Genomic DNA, 22,237 nt, shown 5'->3' on the forward strand with positions numbered 1-22,237 from the left:
AGTGCTAGCCCACTGAGATACCATGCCGCAGTGAAGCATGAATACCCCACTCAGACACATTATACTGACTCCGAGCCGAACAGTCATTGTTGTACCCATTAATGCCGAACGCCAGGCAAGGACATACAAGTACCAAATTTTAATGCCTTTTGGTATGACGCGGTCGGGGATCGAACCCGCGACCTTCCGCTCTCCGGGCGGACGCTCTAACCACTACACCACGGCTGACGGTAGGAATTCATCATCATGATAAAGAGCATACCAATGTCATTTTTTCAGTCAAATGGCACAAGAGTTGTGTTTACCGACAGTTAAATGTGAATCACGACAAGTCAGCTTCATGTATCGGTGTGTAATGCCGATTAATAGTATAACAATATCATTTTTGGCACAGACCTCAGTGAAAAATATTCTTTTCAATCACAAGACAGTTGTCTGGCACCCATGAAGGGCCACCTCCTCGTGGTGGGTGCTGGGTCACGCTAAGCGCCCTTCAACCCCGTTGTGGACCCGGGGGATATTTGGTCCACCAACCCGTGTTTGCCGTGGGTTGCGCCCCTGTGTCGGTGGAGGACGGGATTCTGGTGGTTGAGGGCACTGGTTCCAGGAACAGTGTTCCTTTGCCCAACACACCACTTCGGCCCTTACTTCACCTAGACGGGTGGTAGAACTGGCCCGGTTCTATCAATCGGCTGGTCACGCCAAGCCCTGTGCATGGTAAATATATTATTTGCACATATACTTATTTTGGGGCTTTGGATATTTTGATCCTCAATATACAAATTATTCTTATGTTGCATTGCCTAGAGTCCTATGCCAGAAGGCGGTGGCTCATGGGCCAATCTGGTGATGTTGACCGCTGAATTCTGTGTGTCTTTAGATTTTTGTTATGGGCCGAACCAGCTTGACAACTGATCTATTTGACAAATATAGCTATTCATGTCATATTTGCTGGAGTATGACACCCCTGTATCCCTGGTGTTAGCATCCTGGAGATCCGGTGCGAATCGACCCCGTCCTTGTTGACACTCCATGGTGGGTGGGGAACAGGGGTGTTGAAACATTTCCTTTCATCATGGCACTATTACATTCTGGTTCATCTCGTAGTGAGAAGAAAAGGCGTTTTGAGGATTTAGATCCTTCAAGTGGAAGCATTACTCCAAACAATGATTCTTGGGCTCGATTTTTGGTGATCGAGGCTGCTGATTTTTTACCGATCAAGCTTAACCCATTCGCTGTTTCAAAGGCTGTATCTGGGATTTGTGGTGAGGTTAACAACGTCACCCGGCTCCGTACTGGTTCACTTCTTGTGGACTGTGCACGGAAGCAGCAATCTCTAAATTTGTTATCGATCAAAACATTTGCAAATGTTGAGGTTGCTGTGTCGGTGCACAGGACACTGAACTCTTGTCGAGGCATTGTTCGTGACAGGGCTCGTTGCCTGTCCGACATGTCTGAAGAGGAAATCACTGCGGAGTTGAAGGAACAGGCGGTAACAGCAGTTAAACGCTTCACAATAAAGAAAGATGGTATTACTGTAAATACCAACACGTATCTCATGACATTTGCTCGTTCCACCCTTCCAGCATCAATCAAAGCAGGTTATCTCAATATCGGAGTGGAGGTGTATGTCCCCAATCCTCTCCGATGCTACAAATGTCAACGATTCGGCCATGGTTCCAACTCATGTCGAAACTCTGTGGTTTGTTATCGTTGTGGTGACAACCACGAGAGCACTGACTGCAAGAAAGACTTCAGATGCTGTAATTGCGATGGCACCCATGCCGCATCATCAAAATCTTGCCCTGTATGGCAACGAGAATCTAGCATCATGAAATTGAAATGCCATAATAACATATCTTACCTGGAGGCAAAGAAGCTATTTACAACACAGTCAACAACTCCATCGATGGTAACTTATTCTGCAGCAGTGTCTCGATCTATGACAACGTCATCTGTATCTTGTCAAACCGACTTGACTTGGATCCGGACTGAAAAACCTGTTGCTTCAGCCGCTCCACCAAAATCCCCAGTCACTCAGTCAACGTCTGCATCTCAGACAGAGAGTCAGCCTGAGATACCCTCACAGATGTCTATTAAGCAGCCAGTTCCTATTAACTCAACAAAAGGAAAGCACAAAGGAAAAAAACAGAATAGAAAAGAATCAATCACCATCCCTTCATCTCCAGAGGTTACTTTACAGAACTCCTTTGAATCTCTTGACATGGAGGTTACTCTGTCCTCCCAGGACAGGCGGAAAAATAGTTCCTCCTCACATTCACGTGAAAGATCGCCCATTGAACCACCATGACACAGTTGTCACATATCCTGCAGTGGAATTGTAGAGGACTGAAAAATAATTTCAGTGAAATGCAATTGCTGATACAGGACTTTCAGCCAGCAGCGTTATGTCTCCAAGAGACATATTTAAAAACTACTGATACCTTTACTTTGAGACAGTACAGCGATTTTCATTCTTTTTCTCCTCCGGGAGATCGAGCAACTGGAGGCGCTTCTATTTTGGTTCACCAGAGCGTCATACACAGCCCTGTCACTCTAAATACGAATCTTCAAACTGTTGCTGTTCGTCTGACTCTCTACACATTGCTTTGACATTGTGCAGTTTGTATATCCCTCCATCTTCCGATATTCGACAATCAGATCTTCAAAATCTATATGATCAGCTTTCCCAAACCATGTATTCTCATGGGTGATCTGAACGGACACAATCCGCTTTGGGGTAGTGTTCATACTAATAATAAGGGGAAAATCCTCGAGGAATTTATTTCAGATAATAATTTATGTATCTTTAACACCGATTCATCCACCTATTTACATCCAGCTACGGGAACATATTCTTCCCTGGATTTGTCACTCACCGAATCCACCGTATTTAATGAATTTGAATGGATGGTCCATGATGACCTATGTGGTAGTGATCATTTCCCCACCATTCTCAAAACATCAACCCTGGTGATGATCCTCCTTCATCAAGAAGGAACTTCGCCAGGGCTGATTGGTCATTATATGAGGCTTTGTGTGTCGACCATTTAAAACATGAAGTCTTTGCAAACAGCGACGACCCTATACAATTGTTTTCTGATATCCTCAATGACATTGCTGATCAAACTATACCTAAGTCCTCTGTAATTCCACATATTCGTAAACCATGGTTTACTAATGACTGTAAACAGGCCAGAAAGAATAGGAAGAAAGCTGAAAAGTATTTTCGGCGACATCCTACAGTTCATAATTTAGATAAAGTAAAAATTTTCAATGCTAAGGCTCGACGCACTTTTAAACAGACTAAGCGTCAGTCTTGGAGGAACTATGTTTCCAAAATTAATTCCCGTACACCTATGTCAAAGGTGTGGAATATGATACAAAGAATTAAGGGCAAAGGTTCAAAATCTACTGTTCACCATCTGAAGGATGGTGATATTTTATTAACAGATAAGTCTGATATTGCCAGCAAGATTGGTGAAACTCTCGCCAAACATTCTTCTTCGTCAAATTACGTCCCGGAATTTCAACAATACCAGAAACAACAGGAGAAGAAGAGAATAAATTTTAACTCAGACAATGGCGAAGACTATAATGAATTATTTTCATTACATGAGCTCCACACTGCCCTTGAGCAAGCTCGTGATACAGCAACAGGAGCTGATAACATACACTATCAGCTCTTGAAGCATTTACCGGAATCTTGTTTGGAAACTCTTCTAAATATTTTTGACACAATATGGACTTCAGGGAATTTCCCAACGTCGTGGCGTAATGCCATTGTAGTCCCTATTCCAAAGCCTGGCCGGGATCATACTGATCCGTCTAATTACAGACCAATCTCTTTAACGAGTTGTGTCTGTAAAACCATGGAACGAATGATAAACAATAGATTAACATGGTATCTTGAAACCAATAACCTTATTACAAATATTCAATGTGGTTTCAGGAAAAATCGTAGTACCATTGATCATTTGGTACGTTTAGAATCCTTTGTCAAAAATGCATTAGTAAATAAACAACATGCAGTATCGATATTCTTTGATCTCGAGAAAGCATACGATACCACCTGGAAGCATGGCATTTTAAAGGATTTACATGATTTTGGTTTAAGGGTCGTTTGCCTCTTTTTATATCACAGTTTTAAAAGACAGGCAATTTCAAGTCCCGAGTGGGTTCAACCCTGTCTGACCATTATAATCAGGATCAGGGTGTCCCACAAGGCAGTATTTTGTCTGTCACTTTATTTAGCATTAAGATTAACAGTTTATCCAAGGTTTTAAACGATTCAATTGATGGATCACTTTTGTGGATGATTTTAACATTTCTTGTCGCGGTAAGAATATGCATACCATTGAACGGCAAATGCAGCTGTGTTTAAATAAAATACATAAATGGTGTCTTGAAAACGGCTTTAAATTTTCTAAATCCAAAACTAATTGTATACATTTTTGTAGAAAATATAAACCGCATAAAGACCCGGAACTGTTTCTCAATGGCACTCCCATCAAAGTTGTAAAGGAGGCCAAGTTCTTGGGTTTAATTTTGACTCGCATCTAACGTTTCTTCCCGATATCAAGTCCCTAAAAACTAAATGCTTGAAGGCACTTGACTGGTTTGAAAGTCGTTTCCAATTCTAAGTGGGGAGGGATCAAGCTACCCTCCTACAATTATATATCGATCATTGGTACGTTCCAAACTTGATTATGGCTCCATCGTTTATGGTGGAGCCTGCAACAGTAATCTCAAACTTTTAGATTCTGTCCACCACCAAGGTCTAAGACTATGTCTTGGTTCCTTTAGAACTTCACCTGTTGACAGCCTCTACGTCGAGGCTGATGAGCCATCTCTTACAACGCCGTATAAAATTAACTCTTTACAGTATCTTACAAAACTTTATTCCAATGAGTCAAACCCCTGCATATAACTGTGTCTTTAATCCACTATATAAAGATCTGTAAAACAAGAAAGCCTTCTCTTGTTCCGCCCACTTGGTATAAGAGTGAAACCTTTCCTTTCTGCTGCTGGCATTGAGCTAGAACATATAGCTCCTTCCCGTTTCTTTCTTCTCCGCCTTGGCAATTGGTTAGCCACAAGTTGACCTAACATTAACTACATTTAAAAATCAGAAACAAATGAATTACAGTATAAACAAGAATGTAGTCAATTAAGAAATAAATATACTACATACAAATCCTTATTTACAGATGGGTCCAAGGATGGTGGCGCAGTGGCATGTGCCACTGTCGTTGGATCCCGAACAATATCTTCTAGAATACCGGATAACAGCGCTATATTTACAGCAGAAGCAAACGCCATCTTAACAGCTCTTAAATATATTAATAAACACCGCAAATATAAACAATATATCATCTTTTCAGATTCTCTTTCCTGTCTTCAGGCTATAAAAAATCTGTCTTGCAAACATCCACTTTTATTAGAAATTATTGAATTGTATAATGAGCTTGCTACTGGCCAATGTGACATCGTCTTTTGTTGGTTACCCAGCCACGTTGGAATTTCTGGGAACACGATGGCTGATATTGCTGCTAAGGCTGCACTCAACAAATCTGTGACACCACTTCTGCTCCCATACTCTGATTACAAAGCTTGCATTAGATCTTACATCCGTGATCTGATGCAAAAGAAGTGGGACACCCAAGTAGGTATCAATAAATTACATGCAGTAAAACCCTATATAGGATACACTTCCTTGGGTTGTCAGTCCAGATTTGAGGAGGTCATTATGCGACGATGTCGCATTGGCCATACCAGATATACTCATGAGTACCTATTAAAAGGTGAGGATCCTCCGTTTTGTATCCCTTGTGATGAGAGAGTCACAGTCAAGCATCTCCTGCTTGACTGTGTTGAATTCTCCATCATAAGGGATAAATATTTCAATGTTAAAACTGTTAAGGATCTTTTTAATTCTGTTCATCTTCATTTAATTCTTGGTTTTTTAAAAGAAATTGATTTCATTAATGAATTTTGATTAATATATTCTGTATATAGCTGTGTTTTAATGATTGGTAGTTTGATTAGTAACTTAGATTGTTAGTGGCTGTACCCTCAAAGGGGGTTGACGTAGCGTAAAATTATTGTCCTCCTGAGGGGTATGTAAGTCCCAAAACTTTCAAAGTCAATTTAAACTTGCCAGGATTTTTAGACGTAGCATTCTTGTCTTTTAATTATAGCTAACATTTCTTACAATCGCCAGCAGCTGAAGGGATGGTGTAAACCAACTAGGGTCCATGCAGGTAGCCAAGGTACAATAAGTCCCCATGATCCCTAGTTTGGTGATCTACCTTCTGGTGTTGGAATGATCTATAGCTTGTTTTAAATTGTATTGTCCAAATAGTGCTATCAGTTTTAACTCTCAATACTAGTTTTAGTTGTAATTTGATGTTCTAGTTGTTTTACTGTCCTTCGTCGACAGGTTTTATTATTTCTCTATATATTCTATTTAATGTCAAGTGTTCTCGTCACGATATGGCTGAAATATTGCCGATGTGACGTTAAATAATAACTCACTCACTCACTCATGCTTCCAATAAGCCACGTCACAATGACGTCATAGCTGGCCCCTTGGCGTGACTAGTGTCGCTAGTCAGGGCATTTCCATACTGGCAGTGAGATGTGTCTGTTGTGTGAGGACAGTAGTGGGGTAAGTTTGTTTATCATACTTTTAGAACTATTAGGGAAATAGATAAGGTTGTGAACAGAGCGGATAGACAACGACTACTGTAGGGATAAGGCAGCAGGTACTTGTTTCATACGGACACCGGGACCAAACACATGTAAATATCTCCAAACGTCAAACCAGACATCAGGTTTCAACTCTTGATTATGTGTGTGTACATATGTATGGATTACACTATACACGTATGTGTTGATAATGTGTGTACATATGTATGTATTACACTATACACGTATGTGTTGATTATGTGTGTACATATGTATGTATTACACTATACACGTATGTGTAAACAGTGTACAGGCTGTATGTACGTGACCCGTGAAGGTCCGGGTTGGAATATTAGCCTGCAGTAACCCATGCTTGTCGTAAGAGGCGACTAAGGGTGGTCAGGCTCGCTGTCTCGGAAACACAGATAGAGTCCGGGAGGCGAGAGACGCTGTTGGGATCCACCCCCAATAGTGGTGGGTAGTGTTATTTTTTTATGTATATGATGTTATCTAAGGTGAATTTGTTAGAATGCTTTTCACACACACACAAAACTGTGTTAGAGATGTTAGATGACATTCTATTCATGTATATGACTAATATGCGAAAAACATCAACTAGTTCTTGTGATTCCCTGTACACCCGCCATGTTGTTCTCAGTTCTTGTGATTCCCTGTACACCCGCCATGTTGTTGTCAGTTCTTGTGATTCTCTGTACACCCGCCATGTTGTTGTCAGTTCTTGTGATTCCCTGTACACCCGCCATGTTGCTGTCAGTTCTTGTGATTCCCTGTACACCCGCCATGTTGCTGTCAGTTCTTGTGATTCCCTGTACACCCGCCATGTTGCTGTCAGTTCTTGTGATTCCCTGTACACCCGCCATGTTGTTGTCAGTTCTTGTGATTCCCTGTACACCCGCCATGTTGCTGTCAGTCCTTGGATTCCCTGTAACCACCCGCCATGTTGCTGTCAGTTGTTGTGATTCCCTGTACACCCGCCATGTTGTTGTCAGTTCTTTTGATCCCCTGTACACCCGCCATGTTGCTGTCAGTTGTTGTGATTCCCTGTACACCCGCCATGTTGCTGTCAGTTCTTGTGATCCCCTGTACACCCGCCATGTTGTTGTCAGTTCTTGTGATTCCCTGTACACCCGCCATGTTGCTGTCAGTTGTTGTGATCACCTGTACACCCGCCATGTTGCTGTCAGTTCTTGTGATCCTCTGTACACCTGCAATGTTGCTGTCAGTACTTGTGATCCTCTGTACACCTGCAATGTTGCTGTCAGTTCTTGTGATCCCCTGTACCCCCGCCTTATTGCTGTCAGTTCTTGTGATTCCCTGTACACCCGCCATGTTGTTGTCAGGTCTTGTGATTCCCTGTACACCCGCCATGTTGCTGTCAGTTCTTGTGATCCCCTGTACCCCCACCATATTGCTTTCAGTTCTTGTGATCCCTGTACACCCGCCATGTTGCTGTCAGCTATACTGCATGTATAGATGATGTATCGAGTGTTTTGTATTATTAGTGTAAGATGTGAACAATGTAGCTGTAAGATGAAGATGTCCGAGTGTGTACAGAGTTTACTTTGTGTTACAGCGACACCGACACCCGCACGGAGAGACGCCCGGGCAGACGACGACCTCCGTGCCGCCTGCAGTGAGGGGACCCTGGCGGAGGTGAAGCGGATCCTGGACAAAAGTCGGGCTGACGTCAACAGTAGAGGAGAGAGAGGAACAGGACACCGGTGATATGGGCAGCATGGCGGGGACACAGGGATGTGGTGGAGCTCCTTGTGAGTGAAGGTGCTGATGTGTCACTGGTGACTAATGCCGGTAACAACATCCTTCACTACGCCTGTCGGGGAGGAGACAGGAAGACAGTGGAGCTTGTCCTGGATCTGGACAGGGTGGACATCAACAGTAGAGGATGGAGGAGCTGGACACCGGTGATGTGGGCAGCACAACGGGGACACAGGGATGTGGTGGAGCTCCTTGTGAGTCGAGGTGCTGATGTGTCACTGGTGGACGATGACGGTAACAACATCCTTCACTTGGCATCTGTGGGAAGAGACAGGAAGACAGTGGATTTTGTCCTGTCTCTGGACGGGGTGGACATCAACGCCAGGAAAAACAACGGGGAGACAGCGGCCGACGTGGCGACATCATGAACTGTTGGATCTCCTGGTGTCAAGTGGTACACAGTGAAGTGAATGTAGTGTTGATGTAGACAGTGATGGAGGACAGGTCGTTACTGACACTGACGTGGTGTGTACCGTTCACGTCATCGCGTTGTTTATAATTCAGTATTAAGGTGAGAATATTTGTTGTGTTTGAGGAGAGAACTTGTTGAGAACATTTTCAGACATTTTGTTGTTTATGGAACTTTACAGAATCAGGTAAGGATATTGTTGACTGTAAATATTGATGATATGTCGTTGGTATATGAACACCGCATCTCGTTAAGTAGTTCTGCTTTAATTATGTGTGATAATTTTCTCATTAATCGTGAAACAGACAACAACAAACTGTTTGTTTACATCTCGCTGCACTCTGTGACCTCAGACTTAGCCGAGGTTCGCCACTGACGTGGCGCCAAATGTAGTGACGTCACACTGCTGATGACGTCATAGTATTACCTCTGCGAGGTTGTTGTGATGTTACACTCTAGATCTAATTAATAGCACACGGAGCCACTTGGATTCATTCATGCGGTACAAAAGTGCAACAATGTTGGAGCGGTGTTGAGTATTACGAATAAGTGACTACTTAAAACAATTATTTCAGTAACTTACTCTTAACATGCCGATTGAAACAGCTATTGTCATGTAGAAAAATAAATGAACTAACATATATAGCTGCTACATTCTGATATGAAAAAAGGCAGACACCCGGTGTCCAATTCTCACATTTGATAGTATCTGCAAATATAAGGAAGTTACTGTAAAAACTGCACCATGCTTGTTTTATGTATTTTGCAATGTCGGAGAACGAGGACATTGGACATTGGTATGTTCATTAGTAGAGCGGTTGAGCACGGGTACATGTGCTGGTATATGTAAATCGACTTACAATCGTGTGAATTTAGTTAGTAATGGCGGCAAATATAAATCTTTTGGCTGCCGTGGAAGATAACGATGATATCTGGTTGCTTTCTGCTTTGAAAGAAGATGATACTTTGTCCGACAGATATATCAAATTACATGACCTCAATGACGATCAGTGCCGTAAGTGCTTCAGATTTACTGGAGAAAATTTATTCACACTTAAAAAAAAACTACTGCTACCTGACGAATTCCACTGCTCGAATCGTACAACTTGTTCAGGCATTGATGGTCTGTGCATACTCCTTAGAAGACTCTCTTATCCAAATCGGCTTGAATGCTTAAAACACTTTTTTGGCAGATCGACTTCAGAATTGTCGCACATTTTTAATACTGTTTTAAATTACATTTATAACATGCACAGTCATTTACCAGACAATCTGGACAAACCTTGGCTATCACATGGTCATCTAGAAGATATGTCTTGATCCATTCATTACCAAGGTTCACCTCTCACTAACTGCTGGGGGTATATTGATGGTACTGTGCGACCGATATGCCGGCCTCAACAAACCAAAATCTCGTTTTCAATGGACATAAACGTGTACATGGTTTGAAGTACCAGAGTATAGTAGCACCCAATGGAATGATAGCCCATTTTTATGGCCCCATTGAAGGCCGACGCCATGATGCTGGTATGTTGAGAGAAAGCGAGGTTTAAAAGGACATGTCAGAGAATAATGACAACTCGAAACAATGATGTGTTTTGTGTATATGGTGACCCAGCGAATCCAATTTCACCTTAACTAATAGCGTCATACAGAGGAGGCGTGATAACAGCTAATCAAGCTCTATTCAACAAGAAGATGTCAGCCGTCAGAGTCTGTGTTGAGTGGACTTTTGGCAAGTTGCTCACACTATTTGCATTTCTAGATTTCAAGAAGAACCAAAAACTGTATTTGCAGCCAGTTGGTAAGTACTACAAAGTTGCTGCTATCCTTACAAACTGCCACACTTGCCTGTATGGAAGTGAAACTAGCATTTTCGTTCAGCTCGATCCACCATCACTTCAAGAATACATGCGCACCTAAACTAGATTATAACTGTTTGAGACCTGTGCTTTCATGTAGAGTGAGTTAGTATGGTTTTACGCCGCTTTAAGCAATATTCCAGCAATATCACGGCGGGAGACACCAGAAATGAAGACAAAGTGCTTTCAATGTTACAACAATTATGTGTAGGCAATTTCCTTTTGCGAATACGCTAGCTATGCCCCTGGTAGTGAAATATTGATTGTAAAGATAACTGTCATGTATATTCCAATGTCTTGTATATTTATTCAATGCAAATCTGTTACATGTACAGTTCAAGTTACACATTCATTGTCTTGAATGTGTAGTACATTTCATTCTTAATAATTATTTGTTAATACATTTTTGTAAGAGTTCAAACAACGCTGTCTTTTCTTTGCTCTCCAGCTCCATTCTCTGCCTCCCCTCTTCTCTCTCCTGCTCCATTCTCTGTCTCCCCTCTTCCCTCTCCTGCTCCATTCTCTGTCTCCTGTCTCTCTCTCCTGCTCCATTCTCTCCCCTCTTCTCTCCTGCTCCGTTCTCTGTCTCCCCTTTCTCTCTCCAGCTCCATTCTCTGTCTCCCTCTTCTCCAGGTCCATTCTCTGTCTCCCCTTCTCTCTCCAGCTCCATTCTCTGTCTCCCCTCATCTCTCTCCTGCTCCATTCTCTGTCTCCCTCTTCTCTTCCTGCTCCATTCTGTCTCTGTCTTCTCTCTCCTGCTCCATTCTCTGTCTCCCTCTCTTCTCTCTCCTGCTCAAATCTTTCTCCTCACGTTTCAGTTCCTCCTTCCTCATATCCAGTTCCTGTCTTCTCAGCTTCTGCCTCCTGCTCTGACTTAGTATTGAGGTAGTCTAGTACGCTGGTACTACTTCTCTCTTAGTAGGGTTGTCTCATCCGGGAGTGATCTGATTTTAGAGAACACAAATACATATTAAAGACCCTACATGTCCACGAAAACAACAAAACATCGATAAACCATTGTTACTTTGCATAAGTGGTCTAACATCAAGTGCGGCCTCTCCCTAAGTCGCTCTAGCATCGACTTTCTTTGAAGTCTGACCGTGTACTTTGTCAAGTTGTTCGCTGCTGTTTGCCATTTTCCTCCTTGTCTTTGAACGGGTTGGCAGCCAACTGGAACTCCCCTCGGCAATTTGACATCGTCTGATTTTCAGAAACCCTGACTTGCGTTTTGCGTTGTGCCATACTGAAATACGAAATTATTCATATAAAGACACATGTCTGGAACATATGCTCGATGATAAATAATTAATATCAACGATTCTAATGATGACCTTCCTTTAGCGATAGGTTAACTCTCGTGTCTAGACGGCTGCAAAAAACGCGTTATATTTCACAGAAACTGGTCACTAATTTATTACTGGATGATACCTTGATACTTATTTTAACACACTATCTTAACGATACAACAGTCTATTCAGCTGTTTTGTTTAAAACAAGCTCACAAGTTTTCACTTACGTGTATCCTTCGAAGTAGGCGTCAGCGGGAACTTGTGGGATGATAGGTCAGCAAATAGTGATGACGTAATACACAGGCATTTAGGGGGAATCCCCTGATCACACGTAGTCGTACATGTACACGTAGCGCTGCTCAACCTCTCTAATATCTATATATTTCCGTGATTGTACAAAAACATATATCTAGGTTTCACGGTCAGAATTTGCCACTCTTTCGACAGAAAAAAAACTGTTTTTACCATTTAAATAATGCCCTGAATAGATATTAAACAATTAGATAGTTTTACCGTGTATCATAATGTGGACAACACGAGCACCCGTTTGACATCAATTTAACGTTAGGGGAAAATAATACAAAACACATGAACATTTTTTCAGAAAAGGGCGTTTCCTTGTTCGTTTGGATGTGGTTACTTCTCTTCCCTAGTTTACAATGAAAGATGCAAAAGTAAAGCTCTGATCAAAGGCGATGCTTGTCTGATAACAGAATTTATTTCAAGATTTCGCAAGTGGAAGAAATTGTTTGCTAGTGTCATAGTGTTGTCATAGAGTAAACCATTTCAATAAGTTTCTGTAAAACTTCATATATTCAAACAACATAATTATTCCATATATATCCAAAGTCCACCGAAATTCTATCCACTTTGTCTGTCTAATGTATTCAGCAATCTTTCGGTGTGGCCCTTTTATCATAACCCCCCCTCAGGGCAGGACCCTTAATCTTCAATGCCATCAGTAAATGTCAATTAACACCTCCCCACGTCGGCGGATCTTACGTATGTACATGTGCACAGGTCAGTGACCTTGCACAACGTGGCGCAATGTCCCTATGCATAAAACCGGACTCACATGGTCAGTCAGGGAGACCAAACCCGGAGACCAACCAAGGAGACAAGTCAGAGACGACGCGACGAAACGGGCCCAGATCATCCACCGAAGCGGACGGGCTGTGCGGCTAGTCAGGGCGTCGGCCAAGGCCGTCGCCTCACCAACGACTACGTCGACGATGAAGAGTCGCCGTCCGACTTCCGAAAGTGTGTAAGTGACAGAGCGGGTCTCCACATCGGGAACATTGGCCACTCGGTCCCGATGTGCGTTCTGTCACGTGATTTCCATCTTATGTACCATTTCGACCATTGTTATCCAACCATAATAAACATGGCTGCTGCTGTCTTCAACTATACTGCTGACTTTTGTCTTCGGCCTCTTGAACTACCATCCGAGAGTACCACAACGAACGCTCTTGGACACTAGTATAACTTGATCGCGATTGTGAGGTCTCGTATCAATATAGTCCAGCATATTAGAACTAGACGACTTTGCACTATACCAAGGTGTAGTCCTTGGCTGGAATACGAGTTTATTCACATGAACTAGTATCAATACTATACGTTCCACTACACTAAATGAGAATCGTTTGCTCGCTGAGCCGGACCGTAAGTGCATATTTCAGCAATTAATCATTTATGGTATTCCATGTTGATCTACTGCCATGGAAACGTTTTGGGACAAATGTAGAGGGGATTTTGTAAGGAAAATGGGTGACCCAAGTGGTAAATGTGGTTGCAGGGAGTGGTTGGGCAGCCGAGATAAGCAGGGCATGAATAAACTCGTATTCCAGCCAAGGCCTACATCGAGTTTATACGGCGAGTGCATTTTTTTTGACGCACCTTTACGCAAGAAATTTGAGCAGAACAGTTTTAGGCAAAAACAAGAATGAAAACTCAACCTATCGACTGATGCATGTGCATGTATTACTAAAACAAACAATCGTCTTCAAAACGATACACTTACCTCCACTAAAATCGACTCACTTTATAACTAAATGACCTGAAACATAAAGACCCCAACAACCTTGGCATAGTGTAAAGTATGGAATGGATTTTGGAGTGGAAATTTGAATGGAATAGTGGAATGGAATATGGAATGGAACTTGGAGTGACACCGATTTTCTTATATATAAACAAGTCTCCTCTGTAATATGCTAAGACAGTTTATAAACAGCTGGTCACTGATATATGGCACGTAAGCTAAGAGACCTGGGTGTCAGCTTCTCTCTTCAGCCATGGCCCATCCACCACACACTCAAAAGCACATATCTTTGGCGGAATAAGTTTTGAATTTATAAAATATTTTCTAGGTGATTAACATAATAAGAACAAGATGTCTCGAAGAAAGGCCGATGGCATGTGCTGTCTACGTATCTATACTTGCTTATTTTGGGGATAGAATTAATTATATCCCTGCAATTATTATTCTGTAAGTCTATGAAGTGAGGCTAACGGCACACCTGCATGGTGGCAGGCACCTGTGTTGTGGCAGGATTAGGCATATATAGAGGAGGAAACGGATTATTAAACACCATGGGAAGGAAAATAACATATATATTATATCATAAAAACAATATATTATGTCTATATTATCACAAATGTTACATGGTCTCAATATAGCTGTCACTTAAAATCTCAAATTCTTGATTATATGTTCACTCCACTATTGTGTCTATAGACAGAGATGCAGAGGAATATATTTACCAAGGTACAATCAAAACCTTATGTACCACTATATGGACTTACACAGCTAGTAGATGATATTCCAGTCATCTCATTAAATGCAAATTATTAGCAGTGGTAATTAAAAGACTTCAGATTGTGGGTGTCTTTAGGCCATACCCCAGTACACAGACAAAGCTCAGTATATTTCTTAGATAACTTAACAGGTTTGAGGGGGTATAGTTTTCATCATTGAATTATTGGTGTGGTCAAGTGTTCTGAGGTCTAGTCGTATTTGATTTGTTGTCGCGACAATATCTTCTTGTGCTCTTCTGTCAATTGATGTTAAATTTCGTTATGCATGAAAACTTGACACATTTCAAAACTGGGACAAACCCTTCCAACACAGTCCGCATTTTAATGGAAATAAGTATTTTGTAGAAAAATACTTTTCCTTTTTTCCTTGCTCTTTGCACTTTGGTACATTCTGTGATCAATCCATTTCAAAAGTAAATCATAAGGAAGTATTCTTGCTGTGGGTGTGAACTGCTGACCACAGCATTTCTTTATCAATCCTGCCATCAAAGGAATACGGAAAGGCTGTTGGTTGTCTTTATACCCGTGAAGGTCCGGGTTAGAATGAACCTTCAGTAACCCATGCTTGTCGTAAGAGGCGACTAACGGGATCGGGTGGCTTGGTTGACACATGTCATCGCTTCCCAATTGCGCAGATCAATGCTTATGCTGTTGATCACTGGATTTTCTGGTTCAGACTCGATTATTTACAGACCGCCGCCATATAGCTGGAATATTGCTGAATGCGGGGTAAAGCTAAACTCACTCACTGCACAGCTCTACTCGGAGCCTATTGCACTGGAACCGTGGATAAACAATAAAATGGTTAAGGGACTATGAGGTTGGCTATTGCCACACCTCTGTCTATTAGCCTTATCTTCTATCCGGAGGTGGGAGGTGACGAAATTGGGAGCGGGAGGGAAAGTGATTCCCGAACTGTTTACAAACTGTCAATTTAATTAATGTTTGAAGGGCGGCACAACACTTGGTTTGTTTAGTACAAGATGAGTATATTCCATTTATTCCAAATCCAAATTCAATTCCATCATTCCAATCCAAACTCCATTCCATACTTTACACTATGCCCACCAACTTGCCACCATTTGTCGACCATTTTGGTTATGGTAATTAGCAGTGGTATCAAAAAAAGGAATCGAATTAAACGGACCGTGATTACATGACGCTCTGAAGTCGGAGGAATGGGGATGAACTTTTAACAATTTCTACTTGTTCCTAAATACGTTTAATGCGTTTCCACTTTTTATTCGACCGCTCATTACCATAACAGTATGGCCGACAAATGGTGGAAAGTAGGTGGGACTCTATGTTTTCAGGTCATTTAAGTAATAAAATGAGTCGTTTTTAGAAGAGGTAAGTGTTTCGTTTTGAAGATGAATGAAAGTTTTATCAATCCATGCACATGTATTAGTCGATAGGTTGAGTTTCCACCCTCGTTTATGCCTAAATCCGTTGTGCCTCTCTGCCTAGTGAAGTGCGTCAAAGAAGTTGAATTCGCCGGCTGGAGCACACCTTTGTATACTGCAAAGTCGTCTAGTTATTGGGCGGTGTTTCTTTTCGTGGCCGTCCATGGCAGGAACCAAACAAAAAGCCCACAAATTAGCCCCATGCATAGCAAATAAATGTTTACCAGATGGTTTTGGTTAAAACTGACAGCTCTGGCAAAAAAATTGAAGTTGAGCCATCTCTGTAACAACACTTCTTGTGTATACATTGACCATTTGACTGTGGAGACCCACGAACACAATATGGAAAGAATTCACTGTCGACAACAGGGTTTGTGCACCAAGAGTCATAAACCCTACTGTCTTTCTGTTTGGGGCCATTTTGTGTATGAATGATCCTCTCTCTGGTGTTGATGTTTCAAATATGCAGTATTTCTTTTCAATAACATGTCTTTTGAATATTGATTTTTTTTTACAATGATGGAGTTTGAATAATTCTAACTTTTTCTCAGCACAGCAGTCCTTACTTATTTTTTATTTCTTGTATGTTTTAGCTTTTAGTACTTTATTGTGGCTTTTGCTGATTTCATTATCAATTTTACTTTCTGCAGTGACAGCACACCCGAGCCCGTGTCTCAGCGTCAAGAGTGATTTTGCTGGACTTTTAAAGTTGACACTATGCACAGCACTGTGAGCTCTGCCTTGGAAGTTCCGAGTAAAGGTTGTATCACGAGGTAATGGCCTGCGCATTGCCTTGTTTGTAGATTCACACTTTTGACTATTCAGGTTGAATTGGGCCTTGTCTATTATTCTAGGGCCGAGATGAATGTCAGTCAAATTTTGAAAATGAATTCCATTGTGAGTAATTTTGAAGTTTTTATCCAAATATTTACTGTGTAATAACCAATTATGCTCTCCCCCCTTTCACACAAATGACTGCTTTCTGCATTTAGTGTGATCTCCCATGTAACAGTAAGCAATAGCATCAGAGGTATATGACAGAGATTTCTTCAACCCTGGAAAGTCACCTGCATGACTTGAGTAAGCAGCTGAAAACTCAGCTGCACATCTGGATGCACAGTCTAAAGAAAATGTATTTGCCAAATTCTGTTTATCTTGTCTAGTTCTAGCAGGCATCATGTCCACATTTTTTTAATGAATTTTCTATAACTGGCTGATAGATGCCTTGTATCGAGAAAAGTTTGCAGACAAACATCCATCTCCCCTGCTTTATACATTTCAGTGAGAGCTGTGTAAGCTGCACTATCAGCATCTGTTGTCAAAAATTCTACATCAATTTGGTCTTTGTCCCTGAAACACTCTGCCGCTAACTGACATGATTCTGACATGTGCAAATCAGCAGTGCAGTCTGGATTGTTTACACAGAAATGTTGTCAACAGCTTTGAACATAGAGTAACTTGAGTGGCGGGCTGGAAAGGGGTTTTCCCAACACCTGAACTAAGTGGGTTGTTGTACATGCCATCTGTAGACATGCTAACATTATTTAAATTTGTTCCCCTGTATTTATTTATTTCCCTCATTTCCACCCTCCCGGCCCTCATATCCTTCACATTTTGAGATTTAATATCATCACAAACTCTGTTTGCAGCTTTCTGCATGCCTGAACTGGATGGGGGTGGAATATCTGCACTCATGCAGAGGACACGGAAACTCTCACTCCCCATGGGACATTTCGACAGGCCTATCTGGAGTCCACTGTTAGCAGTGGAGGAGCGACGTCCCTTCTTTGCCACAGCTACTTCTACCTCCTTGTAGAGCTTATGATGCATAGACAGTTAGCCACAGTTGGTACATTTCAGTCTCTCTGTCCAGTTGAGGCGCCACTGCTGTTCATGCTCTATATCCATAACCAGGTCCCCCTCACAGTTTGTCGATGTCGTGGCATGCTCACGAAATGCCTCATTGAACAGTTTCTCTGTGTCCCCAACGTGGAACAGATGATACACATCAGCAGCAGCCCTGCAGATTTAAAATAAACCCCACTGACTACTTAGGAAACTTCTGAATGATTATTTACAATATGTTGTTGTGTTCTACATTTGTGAATTATCTCACTGACTGGATGAAATGTATTTTCTATTTCTATCCCAGTTTAGCCCTTCATTATTTTATTAAAAACATGTTTTTTAATTGGTGGTTTTGAAAAACACTCATTCATGAGTCTGAGTTTGGCCACTTACTTCAATTCTCTTAATCACTGAAAAATGTGAATTAAATTGAAAATTTCTTATGTCACCTTGTTTAAAGATAAATTATTTTAATGAGGCAAGTTTGGCCACCCAAATCATTTAACAATGAGGACTTTTGTTACCTGCAGAAAGTATTTCAAAGCTTGGGTGACATGAATACGTAGATTATAGTCGATTCTTTTTTATATATTCCTCCTTGGGGTACTTATAAGCATTTAAATGTCCATTTAAAATCCCTACGACAGTTGTAACAATATTTGAATAAAATATTTACAAAACAAAAACTACGTTTTGTCTTGTGAGACCACCCTTACAGGGCCCTCTGGCCCCCTACAGCCAAGAGCAGGTAACTCTAGACCGTAACCTCGTACCTCACTTTCCATGCTGTCGTTTCCCGACATAGACGTGGGTCCATTACAAGAAAGTTTTCTTTTCCCGGCGAGAATTATGAGTGGGTCAGAAACAGCAACTGTATGTATGGTTCTCTTTTTTCCCTGCATGGGCGATTTGAAGGCTTGTTCTGAACTTTTTCATTCATAATTTTTAGTTGTAACTTGGTACCTGTCGCGGTCGGCTCGCCGGGTGCGTGCCAAGATGGCGGCCAGGTACCTTCGCTAGCATCACTGTTCATTGGTTTCCCGTGTGGTTTTTCAATGTTACAGGTGGGGTTAGTAATTTTTACGTATATGTGGTTACATGTAGGGCGTTTCCACTGCTTGCATTTTCTATCTTACGATAATAAAAAGTCGTAGTTATGTCAGTGCGTATTATGGTTATTGTCAACTGTATGCTACGTTGTCGCATTAGTTGTGTCGCCCATGCGTGTTTTTTCATATATGTCTGTGTGTATGGGGTTGATTGCTGCACAGGTTGTTTACTTGTTGCAGTTTAAATCCTGTACTTCGTGCCTTGCGGCCATTCCCGTCAAGGACACACACGAGGTCTGCTTACGTTGCCTCACCCAAACTGACCATGAGGAAGAGGGGTGTGTGGCATGTGCCACTTTTACGCCTCAAACGATTAGAGCACGACGAGCGGATCAGCTGTTCTACAGCAATCTGATTCGGGCCGGGGGTGATATCTGGGCAGGATCCCCCGTCCAAACGTTCACACAAAAAGGGGTCTACGGGAGCCGCTTCCCATACGGAGCCGGCTCCCAAAAGAGCTAAAGGTTCCAAGGAGGCATCTAATACCAAACCTCAACTTGCTCCTGTCTCTTTCCCCCTGTTGTGTCGGCACCAGTTGTGCCCGTTGAATCACTAACCGCTTTATTCCAGGAACAGATGGCGTCAGTGAAATCTCTCATTGATACGGCGTTGGATGGGTTCCGTAAGGAGCTCACCGCGCCGGTCGTGCGGGGTGGATCTGACGCATCTGGGGTTGGTTGGCTGGCCCGAAGGCTCGGGAACGCCTGGCCCCCTGGGCAGCTTGATCCCGGCTTAGGCCGCGGGAGATAGCGCGGCACCCTAAGGGCGACCTCGCTCGGGCGTAGGTCCGTCACAGGTGGCTGGCGCCGGCGATGCAGGGTTGCCCCTGGCTTCGCCTGGTGCCCTGACTGGCAGTCGCCTCGGCACTGCCCAGCTCGGGGACACCTCGGCGCCTGGCAGCCAGTCTGGGTTGCCCGGGAGGCCTGTCGCGGCAGGTTCCTCTCGGGCGCCTCGGCGACTTGGGGCGAGTTCTGCCCGGCTGGGCGACTCGTTGCTTCTGGCGCCTCTTGACCTTTATGGTCTTTCGGGTTCAGCCTCTGGTGTATCCTCGGCGGTCTCTCAGGAGTATGAGAGTACGGCTGCCGAGGATTATGCCGAGGTGGACATGGAGGACGATGGAGGGAGGGAGGAGCCGGAGGCGGGAGTGCCGTACTCCTTTGGCTCGTCTCTGAGGCAGGTGCGGGAAAAAATTGCCGAAGCCCTGCCCCAGGTGGCCGTTCCCACACAGGCGCTCGACCCCGCGGAGTTTCGGCTCCCGGGGGAGGCTTTTGCGCCTACCAAGGTCGCCGAGGCGCGCCTACGCATCCTACCATCACTGGTAGGTGAGGTGGTAAATCCTCTCTTAACTGGTTCTCGCTCGAGATTTGATCTGCCAGACGTTGGCAGGAGGTACCAGTTGGGGGAGGAGACGCTATTCGAACCACCAGTGGTGGACGAGTGCGTCTTTGCCTCAGTCACGTTAGGGGGGTCGTCCTCGTCTTCCCTGGCCTCGGCCAGGCAGGGCAGGCGCCTCCCCCCTTTTCCTGCTAATTCACTGCCGCTGAAGTCTGCGTACCGGTCATTCGAGGAATGTTACCGGTGCGCGGCCCAGCACCTCAAAGTAGCAGTCCACTCGGCCTACCTGTCTGCACTGCAGGGACAGCTGGTGGCTCACAGCGCTTGTGGCGCCGACTCATCGGAGTCGGTGCTCGCGCGCCAGCTCACGGACGTACACTCGCATCTGGCTAGGGATAGCATTCGGTGCTGTGCCAGCCAGATGATGGGTGCCGTCATGGGCTTGCGCCGCCTGTGGTTGTCTGTGGCGCGGTATTCGCCGGCCACACAACAAGCGCTCCTGTCATTGCCCTATACCATGGGATCCTCCCTGTTCCCTGGGGCATTGCAGGTAGTACGGGAGGCCGCGGAGGCTGTCTCTACCTTCAAAGACTCAAAGCCTTTGTTGGAGCAGCCCTCCGCTCCTCGCCAGCGGCCTTCCCCGCTTGCGTCCGCTTATCCTTCTGCCCCGGCGAAGGATGTTGCTAAGTGGACTGCCCCTTTGCAGTCCAAGCGGAGCAGGCGCGCGAGAGGCAAGGGCAAGCCTGCTCAAGCGCAGCAGCCTTTTCGGGGCAAGGGGAAGCCAGCCCCGGCTTCCCGCTGATTCCTTCCCCAGAGCCCTTGTTGCCCCCCACTCACGCAAGCGGAGACTTGCCGACTGTGGGGGGTGCACTGCCTCCTGCCACACGTCCCTGTCGGCGGCCGGCTGTCCCTATTCCTCCGGGAGTGGGAGGCAGCCACCTCAAATCCCTGGGTCCTGTCCACGCTCAGGGATGGCCATTTGCCACAGTGGAGGCGAGATCCTCCGTCCTTCTCCGGGGTTCGCACACGCTTGTGCCGACCTCCCGCCGACAAGGCGGACGCGCTCCGTGCCGAGGTTCAGTCCTTACTGAACAAGGCAGCCATCGAGGTGGTTCCTGTGGGTCAACAAGGAGAGGGGTTTTATTCCACCTACTTCCTAGTGACCAAAAAGGACGGAGGGTTCAGACCCATTCTGAATCTCAGAGGGTTGAACCAGTTACTGGAGGTGCCGTCTTTCAGGATGGAGACACTCAGGTCAGTGATCTCCTCCGTCGGTGACAGGGATTGGCTTACGCCAATCGATCTCAAAGACGATACCTCCATGTTCCAATGCACTCCCCGAAGTTCAAGAAGTACCTCCGGTTCTCCTTCGACGGGACGCGCTACCAGTTTCGCTGCGTGTTCTTCTTCGGCATCTCCACGGCGCCAAGGGTGTTCACCAAACTTATGCTAATCCCAGCTCAGTTAGCCAGGTCTCAGGGCAGGTGTTGTCACCCGTACCTGACGATTGGCTTCAGGGCCTTAGGTCCTCAGTTAAGCAGAGCCTCCACACTGTGCATGATGGATACTCTGGTGTCACTGGGCTGGATTATCAACCTCAAGAAATCAGACCTCGCTCCGACGCAGGATCTGATATTCTTGGGGCCAGATTCAACACGGAGCTAGGGGATTGTTTCCTTTG

The 22,237-nt window shown here is 44.0% G+C and overlaps 1 protein-coding gene and 2 long non-coding RNA genes across 3 annotated transcripts; all 3 read left to right on the forward strand.

The window, feature by feature from the left end:
- The first annotated feature begins 1,450 nt into the window (after positions 1 to 1,450).
- Positions 1,451 to 2,311, forward strand: LOC124275104. The gene has a single exon (XM_046710592.1). The coding sequence runs from the start codon at positions 1,451 to 1,453 to the stop codon at positions 2,309 to 2,311; it is 861 nt and encodes a 286-aa protein (XP_046566548.1).
- A 5,729-nt stretch (positions 2,312 to 8,040) lies between these two features.
- On the forward strand, positions 8,041 to 9,026 carry LOC124275106. Its single transcript, XR_006898207.1, has 2 exons — positions 8,041 to 8,490; positions 8,692 to 9,026. It is a non-coding gene; the product is annotated as an uncharacterized LOC124275106 (long non-coding RNA).
- Positions 9,027 to 16,127: 7,101 nt separating this feature from the next.
- On the forward strand, positions 16,128 to 18,076 carry LOC124275105. The gene is made up of 3 exons (XR_006898206.1): positions 16,128 to 16,211; positions 16,915 to 17,037; positions 17,914 to 18,076. It is a non-coding gene; the product is annotated as an uncharacterized LOC124275105 (long non-coding RNA).
- The last annotated feature ends 4,161 nt before the right edge of the window (positions 18,077 to 22,237 follow it).

This window comes from Haliotis rubra, unplaced genomic scaffold, assembly GCF_003918875.1.
Source record: "Haliotis rubra isolate DU_JTF1 unplaced genomic scaffold, ASM391887v1 Scf1984, whole genome shotgun sequence".
NCBI lineage: Eukaryota > Metazoa > Mollusca > Gastropoda > Lepetellida > Haliotidae > Haliotis > Haliotis rubra.

What these genes read in the sequence shown, in the direction of transcription:
- LOC124275104 (XM_046710592.1), top strand. Translation starts at nt 1,451, where the DNA reads ATGTCTGAAGAGGAAATCACTGCGGAGTTGAAGGAACAGGCGGTAACA.